Raw genomic sequence first — 12,130 nt, 5'->3', positions numbered from 1 at the left:
CTTATAATGTGGCTGGGCTAACAAGAAAAATGGTTTTTGTAGATCGCAAAACCCTTGAGTTAAGAGAATCATATAAACACAATCATTCTTACTTATTCCCATCTTTTCTTTGCATTGAGCTTTGCTTTTTCTTGTCTTTTCTTTCTCTTTTTCTTTTTCTTTTCACATACTTAGTTCTTAGCTCTTAGCTCAATGGTTTTCAATTCCCATCTTTCTCTTTTTCTTTTGTGTTGATGTTTATGCAGGTTTTAAGGTGAATATAGTTGCTTTAAGGGCTTATGTGTGCATTATCATGTTGGTGTTAAAGTGGAAAGTATTAGTATTGGACGTAATTCCATGATCCTTAAGGGGGGATACATGGTGGTGCCCTTTTAGTGTGTTTAGAATGATTTGCATGGTAGCTTAGTCTTGGGGGTTTTCCTGACGCTCCAATGGTCTTTCATTCTCAAGTAGAGAGGATTGATCCATGTGGTGAGGAGTAGCAGGAGGTCCTAGTCTTAGGTGCTTCTAGTATGGCCCAAGGTGAGTGATAACGGACTAACCTTGTGAGTGTGGTAGGGTGAAACCCATTGGCAATGGCTTTGCAAAGCAGTAGAAGCCACCAAGAGTGCATAACCCGCCATAGCTCGACAATCATTCTAAGTCCGGACGAGTCAAGTTTAAGTGCCACAAGTCATGTTTGTATAGTATAGTATATTTGTCTTTACCTGCATGTTGCCTATGACTGTTATAACATGATTTTTATATCTAGCTCACCCTTCCTTGTGTGTTTGTGTTTGCTTGGGTATGCTTTCTTTTGCGATGATCATCCACTTGGATGTAAGCATAGATGGATGAGGTGCCTCTGGAGTAGGCTTTGGAGGAAGATGATGCTGCTGCTTAGTCTCCTTAGGATTCTATCAGTTATTCCTTATCTTTTGAAATACTCTAGTATGCTTAAGTTTTAAATTATGACTCCTTATCGGATGATTGTAAACTTAGCAAACTTTATTTACAGTCTACTCTAACTGTTCTCTTTTATTTAAATGTGGACTTACTATGTTATATGCTTCTATATAATCTGGGATGTTACATGTTTTTATATAAAATAAGACTCAAGTCACACACACACACACACACACACATATATATATATATATATATATATATATATATATATATATATATATATATATATATAGGGTTTGCTAATTTATTGTAAGGGTTTTTTTAGTTGATACATTTTAGCAAAGTGTACCAAGTTTTAGGTTACAAAAAAGTTTCTATTAAAAAAAAACCTAACTTTAAATCAAGGGTATTTTAATAATTTTAAATTTTAATTTAAAATAAAAAAATAAAAAGTAGTTATTTATCATTCTGATTGATCCATGTGTATTAGTAGTTATTACTTTTTATTTTATTTTTTATTTTAAAAAACAACTACCTTTTATTTTATTTTTTATTTTAAAAAAAAACTACCTTTTAAAAAAAATATATAATAAAAGGTAATAACTACTCATACACGTGGACCAATCAGATGATAAATAAATACTTTTTTATTTTTTATTTTAAATTAAATTTTAAAATTATTAAAATACCCTTAGATTTATCGTTAGTTTTTTTTTAATAGGAACTTTTTTATAACCTAAAACTTGGTACATTTTGCTAAAATGTACTAACTAAAAAAACCCTTAGATAAATTAGCAAATATGATTTGCTAATTTATGTAAGGGTTTTTTTAGTCGGTACATTTTAGCAAAATGTACCAAGTTTTAGCTTACAAAAAAGTCCTCTTAAAAAAAAACCTAACTTTTAAAAAATCTCTCCTAAATTAACTCCTATAAGAAATAAATTCATAATTACATAATGTCACACAATTAATTTTTCTTAAATTAAACAATTATATTCATCTCTCCACTACTATAAAAATTCTTCAATTTATCCATAAAATTTTATTAACGAAAAAAAAATTTATTAATAAATTTAAATTATTAATAAATTTTGTAATTTTTATTACTGAAATTTAACCAAATGACTTTTATTATTTGATGGATTTTACTTTTTTTTATAAATTCATTAAAAATATCTATTTTATTTATTGACGAATATTTTTCATAGATAAAATACTTTAATAATTTTTAATTTGAAAATTTGTTTATAACATTCATCAATAATTTAAATATTTATTATCAACGAACTTTTTTGTTGGTAAATTTGTAGATGAAAAAGGTGAAAATTTTTCTAGGTACATTATCTCATTTTCTTCCCTTTAACAATTTCACTTTCAAAATCCAAAATCACTAATACATAAATGCATAAAAGCTAGCATGCACTTCCATTATACCCGCATCAAAACTAAATTGCGAACAACAACACAACTATGTCCCTCCATCACAATACTACTTCATGAAACTAAATCGTGAGGATATTTTGCAAGTGTCACCATTCTCTCAATTCACCAAACAGAAAACACGAATAACTTGTTCGAGCACTACAAACTGCCAAAAGTTGTGCATCACCGAATCTCCTCTGTTAGACAAACCACCAACGAAACATGACCACATAATACCTGGTCAACCACCTTCACCAGATTGCATCTTCATCCAATTAGATGTATGCACCTTGAAGCAATTCGTGCAAACCCTAAATCACGTATATGCCTCTTCAACCACCACACAGAACACCATCTCACTAGATCTCCATTTTCTTATGCACTATCTTCTAATTATCTCACCATGAAACACAAATTCATTAACGAAACCAAATCTAATATAGTGGATTCTCAACGTGATGATCAGGGAAGATGCACTCTCCACTAAAAATTAAGGGTCAAATGCGATATGTGCGGAGGAGGTGAAGGAGGCCAAAGAAAAAATAAGTTAAAAGAAAGAAGAAGAAAAAAAGAGAGGAGAAAGAAGATGAAAGAGATCATGATATTTATCGACAAATTTTATTGACAAATTTTGGTCAATCAGTAAATATTATCAATTATACTTTTACCGACGAATTTTGGTTTGACGAAAAACTTTTTAAAATAAAAGATGAAATTTAATCGTCGGTAATACTTGTTTTTTTTAGTGTACGTTACTTTTTTGTGAAACTAATATAAGTTTAAAAGGTTGTTATAAATATAATGGCGAAAATCAAATTATCACATCATTCGATCAACTTAATGAAACTCTACTGTTGTGTAAAATGTATAAAAGGAAAATTGTCAAACACCATCATGTGAAAAATATCAAGGTAAAAATGTTCAAAATCCAGGTAAATGTTGACACAATGCACCAACCAACCACTACTGGTACTAATGATTAACTTCTCAATCAAATCAAGTTTCGAAGTAATGTAACCTAAGTTCTCTCAGAAAAAAGAAGTGGAAAGTATAACTTTATGTTTTTTATCTCTCTACTAGTGCCTTTATCAAATGATGGTTGATATCTTCGTTGGAAAATGTCAATAACTTTCTATTTTCTATAACTTTCTATTTTCTGTCATATATAAGTTAGTATTTTTAAGTATGTAATAAACAACCTTATTTTTAATCTAACAATATCAACACTATAAAGCATTCTATGAAACAAAGAGTGGTGTAGGAAGTTTGCGTAGAAGAAACAAAATTAATTTATTTCTTGTGAAAATCATAAGGACAAAAGTGGGGCATGAAAAGGTAAACCACGATAATGGCGATGGAATTAATTGATCGTACCATGAGTGGTGGAGAATGTTGACGTCCATTATATCCACAAAATGTTTTGTTAAAAGTAGAAGATTTCAAGCAATATATAAACAATGAAATAAAGTGAGATGATTGATACTTTTGTTTCATTCATATTAAAGCTGTATTCGAAGCTTTATTTACAATGGATTCGTTTATGTTTAAATACAATAATTAAGTAAATTAATTATATTTATTATTTTCATTTTTTACAATAATTAAGAATTATCACTTGATAATTCTTTATTATATATTAAAATAAATAATTTCAATATAAAATTATTTTTATTATACTGTATTTTATAAATATTATCCATTAAGTAAAAATATTGTCGGTCAATATATAGATTTTTTAGGTACACTAAACTTTTGAAAAGAATATAATTAAGATGTTATTAGACCCGTTTAGGACAAGCATCGACATAAAATATCTAATTTTAACTTATCAGATTGTATTATGCAAAAGTACTTAAATTATATCAAATGTTTTTTTTCACGTGATCGCTAAACATAAGGAACTTTTAGAAAAAAAAAGTATGATTAGTAAGATTTAAGAATCAATCATACCATATTATTTTAAATATATTTTGCTTTATTTTTTAGGTGTCTTTTAAATATAGATTTATGATAATATTTTTTGTTTTAAAGTGAATAATAATTGAGATGATATATTTTGTTTTAAAGTGAATAATAATTGAGATGATATATTTTGTTTTAAAGTGAATAATAATTGAGATGAATTTATTGATTTTGATGAGATTGTCTTAACATATTTGAAATCATAACAATTTAGATACATTTTCTTTATTTAATTTTATAGTTATCTTTTAAAGATAAAATTATGACAAAATTTTGAATTTTAAAATAAATAATATTTTATATCACGTAAAAAGGCTTTTAACGTCTGTTATTTTTGTCTTTTAATGTCAGATCCCAATCCGACGTCTTTGTGGGTGACGTTAATGGGATGTCAGACTGTATACACCATACGTCTATATAGAGGTGGGACTGTATGCACCAGACGTCTATATAGACGTCGGTCCACATAAATCAAACGTCTATATAGACGTCGGATGTATTTGTGTCTGACATCTATAGACCTAGAACGTTTTGTCCACTATAACTCATTGGATGTCTGTTTGTGCACTAACAGACGTCTATAGACGTCGGACATGACATTAACAGACGTCTACTACGTTTTTTTTGTAAAAAAAATTAATTTATTTTTACAATAAAACCACACATGAAAAACAAAAAATTGTCCCAAAACAGTATATAATATATATATATATATATATATATATATATATATATATATATATATATATATATATATGCGTTTCAACTAAAGAAAGTTCTAATTAATCTAAAAAACAATCCAATACCGAAACTATCAAAATATAAACTTAAACTAAACCTAAGGAATGTTCAACAACAAATATAAGTGTTCCTAGCTCCATCTTTGCAGAAGATAAGTTGTCCACTCCTACCTTATCTGTCTAATTGTGTCCTCTAGTATAGGAGATGTACTCTTGAAGCGTTGTAAAATGAAGAAAGATTCGATATGGTTTCATATATGTTCAAAGATGAATTTGATTTGTAATGTATTGAAGGTATGCATCATTACCTCATTCCAGTCATCTGTAATGGCAGCTCGAATGATGGTCTTAATCCAAGATATGGCATAACAGCCACATTCCCATGAATCTAGCTGCTTGTTACACTAAAATGACAAACTAAATAGTCATGAATTTAGATAATTCAATAACATAGAAAATGAATTAGAACTATAAATGACTTAAAACCTTTGGATACAAAACTTGAACTAGTTGACCTTGGGATTTACCCATAACTCTATTTAGATTGAAAACACAAAGTAAAATTAATATAACTATATTTATGATAAAATTTAAGGTCAACATGAAATTCAAAGTCAAATTTGGAGAAACACTTACCCTTGAAGCATGCTTCTCAAGTCATTTTTCATCTTCCTATGCAGCGAACAAAACCATATAATTTTACCTTGTTTGGGAATGATGACCATCAGCTGCTAGTGAGACCTATCATGAATCATAAATAGTTAGTAAACTAATTAAGTAAACTTTAATGAACTCTTACATAAAACAAAACATACCCATCAATGTATGGCACAAAGTATATGTCTCTATTTGACTCAGCCATCCATGATTGCAAATAATATTGTTTGCTTTTAAGTGTGTTACAAGAAGCTTGAATGGTTTAAGGTTCAAGAAATTCGTACGTGGAAGAGCGACCTTGGTCTACAACGATTGTGTCCATGTACCTAAAACAACAAAGTTAAGTTGTTAGAAGCTAAGAATCTAAATAAAACTAATATGGAAGACAAAATTAACTATCTTACATGCACCATAGTTAAAGGATGGAAATATTCAACATCTTGTCTCCCCCAATGATCTCCAATGCATCATTGAATGTGATATATAATGGCACATGGGGGGAGACCAAATAGTCTCAAATCCCAGTATATTTCTAATGGTCCTCTCTTCAACTTGGGTAATCTTGTCATTAGGTTTGATAGAGGATCATCCTCCGCTTCAGCCATCTCATCATTTTCATCTATGACTGGTTCATGCATCAGCTGCTTCTGAGGACGTGTGAACTGAAGATAAGAATTTAAAAGTTATCAATAAATATTTTTAAATTTAACATACAAATACTAATAATAAAAATATTATACCTGTGGAGTAGCTGGTCACGCACATTGCCTAAGTCTTTTCGTATTTGATTAAGACAACGAACACAAGGACAAAAATATGTCCCATTCACAGACTTTACATTTTGTTGAAAATATTGCAAGAACACTGAAACATCCTTCTCATATTCTTCACTGATGCGACATTCCTTCATCCAGCTTCGATCCATACTATGTTCGTAACACACTTCATCAGTTTCAATTTTTTAAATCTCACAAGGTTAGGCCCTACCCATTCAGAAAAATTATTTTTCATAATTTGCTAAGTCACGTGCAAAGAAGTCTAACATGATAAATTTGATAAAATTTCGACAACATTTCGCATTGATCTCCGAAATAAACAAAATGAGAGTGGTCACGGATGACCACAATCAAATATGCATCCGGAGAACAACACAAATAATCTGAACCGAAATTTTATCAATCTTATCCATAAACTCCAACGTACATGTTATAGCAATTTATGAAAAATAATTTTCCCAAACTGTCCAATCGGACAATTCAAAATTTAATACAAACGATTAAAAGATTTATCGTTTGTGTTAAATTTCAAACGGGAAATAAATTTCACTCAATGATTTGATACTTATAATCTAACATAACAATCTAACACAACAAAACTTAATCACATGCATATTCAAAAGCCAATAACACATGCATACCTAAAAGCCAATAACATGCATACTTAAAAGCCAATAACATGCATACACAAAAGCCAATAATATGCATACAAAAGCCAATAACACCATACACAAAAAAGTTTTCAACAAGCTAACCTTCTTAGCAGATTAAAAACTCAATGGAGGAAAATGAAGGAGTGCACGCCCAAAAACGTAGGCCAAAAAGGATAAAAAATGTCGCCCAAGAACACACCAGAAACTGCACCAAAACGCAACGAAAACATATTTTAATCGATTCAAATGGAAGATATTTCATCAAAGAGTAATTTAATCGACGTAAAAGTAAATTTAAACGGTCCAAAAGAGAGAAAACACACCTGGAAATGCAATGCCAGAGAGAAAACACGAGAGGAAAACAATGAACAATGAACGTAACTCCCCGCAGGTTCGCGTTTTCCTGTATATAAGGCTATAGACGTCGGGCGTTGGGAGGGACCGATGTCTATAATAGCCTAGACGTCGGGGCCCTCACTAATATGACGCCTTTCGGATTTAAAAATTAATATTCACGGTGCATATAGACGTCTGTTAGGAGGGTGCCCGACGTCTAGGCTAACCTTTCACCTACCCTATCAGCCATATAGACGTCCGTTACAGGGGGGTAACGTCTATAGTCATATATAGATGTCGGGGTGGCGGGATCCGATGTCTATATGGCAGAAAAAAATGACTTTTCACCTGCCTGTCAGACATATAGACGTCTGTTACGGGAGGGACTGACGTCTATAGTAGCCTAGATGTCGGGTACCCTCGTAACAGACGTCTACATGTCCAACTTATTTACGAAAATGCCACCGATCAATAATTTACGTTGGTTAGGAGGGTGTCCGACGTCTATGGAGTGACGTTAAAGCCCAGTTCTGTGTATATATAATTAAGAAAATGAAAAAAATTCCAAAAATAAAAAATTATTTCCCCTACGATGTCTTACATTATTTAGAAGTTGATATAAAAAATAATTTATATATATATATATATATATATATATATATATATATATATATTATTTAGAAGTTGATATAAAGAATAATTTAAGTACGTTTTTCTTTTTTATCTATTTGAAACGCAGAACAAAATCATGAAAATGTTTTCAAAAAGAAGTCTAAATAGTGTATATATTGATGGCTTAATACCCTATTTTGTCCCCAGTTTCCTTCGACAATGTCAAATTAGTCCATCTTTTAAAAAGTGCGTCAATTACGTCCTTACTTAATAAAATTTATATCAATGAAATCCCTTCCGTTAAATCCGTACAAACGACGTTAATTATTTTTCTCTCTCTTCTATTAACGCCGTCTGTACGGATTTAACGGAAGAGATTTCATTCATATAAATTTTATTAAGTAAGGACGTAATTGACGCACTTTTTAAAGGATGGACTAATTTGACATTGTCGAGTGAAACTGGAGACAAAATAGGGTATTAAGCCTATATTGATCTAGTATCAATACATGGATATAATAACCTAAATGAATTTTCTCATAAACACATAAAAAATTGCATAATTATGTCAAATTTGTAATAAACTACAAAATATATGTGTGTTTAATTTTCCACATTTTTTTTTTTGTGAAAGTGGGTTGAAAATGCCATATTATTACGTAGCCTTTCTCATGTAACATCCTCTTAGTGGTAGTTGTCAATGTTCCATGTTCGCATGCGATGAGCTGTTTGCTCCACCTGCAGTCATAAAAAAAACCATCAAGTATATATTTCATAGTAAAGAAAATAGATTAAACAATATATATGAATAATTTCATGCATGAAAGTTTGTTAAACAAATCAAACATTAATTAGCAGCAAAAACCATCCGTGCAAATTTTTGAAGTGGTTGCCAAAAAATAGCTGCTGAATTACTCCGAAAGTCTTAGTATATATATATAGGTTACCTCTTTGGTCCAATTAGTCTTCGAAATAATCAGCAAGAGGACTAAAATCTGCAGAATACTGCCGCACATTGTGCCTCCCCAGAGACCCTAAATATTCACTCATTGTAAATGTTCAATGAAGAGAAATTGCATTGTAAATGTTCAATGAAGAGAAATTGCATTGTAAATATCTTAGACATTGAAGTAAAAAGAAAATTGTTACCTTGACCCCTAAATGCTGCTTGAAACCAAGGAAAATTCCAATTGGGAGTCCAACAATGTAATAACATGCCATGTTTATGTAAGCAACCATCACTTGCCATCCACTTCCAATGGCCACACCTATGCAAATATATAAAAGAAAATGTTCTCAATCTATGAAAAAAAAGACTTAATATAAGTTTTAATACTCAATACTTTCAAATAGCATTAATATCAACTTAAATACATTGAATCTTTATTTAAAAAAGAAAATAAAAAATTAATTGAGTCAAATACGAATAGAATAATAAAAATAATCAAAAACCTAAATATAACCTTGGAGATATTAGTCTGAGTAAATATTGACCTGAAATGACCTGTGATATGCTATTGAGAAGCATTGTTATACCAAGAAGATATGCTAATTCGGTGACAGCTAGTATAATATCCTCACTGCTAGTAAAGATGGTGGCGAAATCTTCTTTAGTGAGGAAAATAAGTGTCATGAAAAGAATACCAAGGAGGAGAGACTGGAACATTGCCACATAGAAAGAGTATTTCGCTGCTCTTGGATGTGACATGCCAAGCGTGTTGGATACACGAACACTTGGAGACAAAAAGATTCAGAAATCAAACCAAGAACTCAAACACTTTCATCAATCATAACTTTTGGTTTATGCATTGTGCCATTTCAAATTTAAGTTACCAAATTTAAAACAAGTCACAGATTAACAGACCCTTCTGAAAATATGTAATCTGCTTTTAAATCTTATTTATGGTTCCAATTAGCCATAAGCCATAATTTTCTCTCTTTTGAGAAATTTATTCTTAGTACATTTAAATATACATCATTTGAGAAATTTAATTTTTACTTCCTATATATAATCTGTAAACTAACTTCCTACTAGAAGTTTTCATTCTTTATATTGTTCATAATGATAAAAGTCATATTAGATGAATGCTTCAAATAGCCTTTAACCAAAAAGTTTCTTAAAAACTTAACTTACATTGAGATAGCCATATTTTCTACACAATCCTAGATACTTGCGATAGGCAAATTCAGAGAATGAAAATAAAGAAAATAACAGCTGACAGTATTGAACTCAATTCTAATTATCCTAACTAAGCATCAAAACAATGCAAATTTCAAGTACCACAAAACAAGAATTTAACACACTGTAAAATTATAAGTAAAGAAAACAGATCATTATATAATTATATTTATATTTCTTTTCACTTTTTAACATGTTCTATTACTATCATTATTTTCTTTGAAAAATGAAAGATGTCAATGCATCAAACATAACTGTCTACGTCTAGTTAACATAATATGCTACCACTTACAGTTTTCTGAGAAATTAAATTCAGAAAAATTTCATCTGCATAAACTGTCATGTTATAATTTGTAGTGACTCACCTTATGGCTGTGTTTATTCCTAGGAGCAGTGTGAAGTGCCAACCCTGAACATTGAAGCTAAAAAACACAAAAAGCAAGACAAAGAGTTCTATTCATTGGAAAGTGAAAATCATGGTAAAAAGTGTTTTAACTTACCAATTTAAACATCTTAAAACAAGTGCAAGTTGATTTGTTTTAAGGGAAATGTTAGTTCTTAGTATTTTTTTTTTCAAATCCACTAAATCAATCTTATAACTCTAAATTGAAAGTTCATGATCTTACCAAATAGAATAGGAAGCAACAGAAATGACAGGATTCTGTAGAAGACCAACAAGGAGCATAATGCATGTAAGATACCATTGCTCTAAGCAAATCATGACAGATGAAGCAAGGCATAACTTAGAAAATGCCCATAAATCCCTGAATGCCATCCAAGAAAATCCACTCCATTCTTCCTTGTTCCATCCAATGGTATACACAACCAAAGCCAAAGCATAGAGCCACCCTATGATGTCACTCACCATGGCTAAACCAGTTACACCCCAACCAAACACATGTATGAACATGTAAAGCAAGCCATTTTGAATGAGCAGAACCACAAATGCTATGCACATGATCACTTTAACCTTGCTCTGGGCCTGAAGAAATCTTAGGGTGGGAAAAACTATAGCAAAGGAAAACATGTGGGGAATCAATTGTATAGAATATGTGCCAGCAAGATCAGCTATTTCTTCATCTTGGCCTAGCAACTTCAACACTGGTGTGGCATATACATAAACAGGCAAGAGAATTGTGCAAGTGATGGTGAGTATAATCCATGACCTTTGAACATAAATGCAAGTAGAAACAATCTGCCCTGCTCCAAAAGCTTGGCCACAAAGTGTTGCCAGTGCAGATGACATACCAAACTGCAATTTTGCAGTTGAGAGTTAGATAAGATGAAGAAAAAAGGAGCAAAGTATGAGAGTTTAGGCATGTGGTAACGAACCAGCAAGTAAAAATAGATGGAACTGAGAACACCTTGGCTAACAGAGATTGAAGAGAGTTGAATGTCACCTAGATGACCAGCATAGATGGAAGTTGAGGAGTTTGTGAGGAACTGAAAGAGATGGGTCAATGCCACTGGCAAAGCTATCTTCCATATCTTCACTGTCTCTGTCCACAATACAAATTTAACATCCTTCAACCTTTTCACTGCAGAATAGTCAGATTCTGAAGTAAACTTCTGGCTCACTAATGGTGTCTCCATTTCAGGAGTTCTTCTTCCTTCACACAGCTTCTGAGAATGAAATTTGTTATAAGTATAATCAGCATGTGGTTACATATGTGTAAGGTCTTTTTCTCAGTGAAAATATCGGCATTATTGAAATTTGAATTGTATTAGTGTAGTGTTACATCAAGCATCTTACAAGTAAAGCGCCACAGCTGGAGAATGTTGATCATAATTTTGTGGACAAAATTTGGACTGGCAGTAATTATTATGTCTAAAGACTACTGATTTGCTTTATCTGTCTTCTTAACCTACCAGACATGAGTAAAACAAATGTTAAAGAAATGACA

At 31.1% G+C, this 12,130-nt stretch overlaps 1 protein-coding gene and 1 long non-coding RNA gene across 3 annotated transcripts; both read right to left on the bottom strand.

Moving 5' to 3' along the window:
* Positions 1–6,426: 6,426 nt before the first annotated feature.
* Positions 6,427–7,873, bottom strand: LOC128193662 (uncharacterized). The gene is made up of 3 exons (XR_008245076.1): positions 7,423–7,873; positions 7,202–7,304; positions 6,427–6,596 (listed from the first exon to the last, which is right to left on the bottom strand). It is a non-coding gene; the product is annotated as an uncharacterized LOC128193662 (long non-coding RNA).
* A 344-nt stretch (positions 7,874–8,217) lies between these two features.
* LOC108345336 (protein DETOXIFICATION 34) lies at positions 8,218–11,919 on the bottom strand. 2 transcript variants are annotated; one of them, XM_052867694.1, is made up of 7 exons: positions 11,559–11,919; positions 10,853–11,478; positions 10,592–10,648; positions 9,511–9,780; positions 9,197–9,315; positions 8,995–9,081; positions 8,218–8,785 (listed from the first exon to the last, which is right to left on the bottom strand). In XM_052867694.1, the coding sequence occupies exons 1-6, from the start codon at positions 11,817–11,819 to the stop codon at positions 9,008–9,010; spliced, it is 1,407 nt and encodes a 468-aa protein (XP_052723654.1). In that variant the 5' UTR covers positions 11,820–11,919; the 3' UTR covers positions 8,218–8,785; positions 8,995–9,007. The 2 variants fall into 2 exon arrangements, with proteins under 2 accessions (XP_052723654.1, XP_017439420.1); XM_017583931.2 differs by having other exon boundaries at positions 8,221–8,785; positions 9,542–9,780; positions 11,559–11,917.
* Between the last annotated feature and the right edge of the window lie 211 nt (positions 11,920–12,130).

Source organism: Vigna angularis, chromosome 8, assembly GCF_016808095.1.
Source record: "Vigna angularis cultivar LongXiaoDou No.4 chromosome 8, ASM1680809v1, whole genome shotgun sequence".
NCBI lineage: Eukaryota > Viridiplantae > Streptophyta > Magnoliopsida > Fabales > Fabaceae > Vigna > Vigna angularis.
The sequence above is the reverse complement of the archived record's forward strand: the minus strand, read 5'-3'. Positions and strand labels throughout refer to the sequence as shown.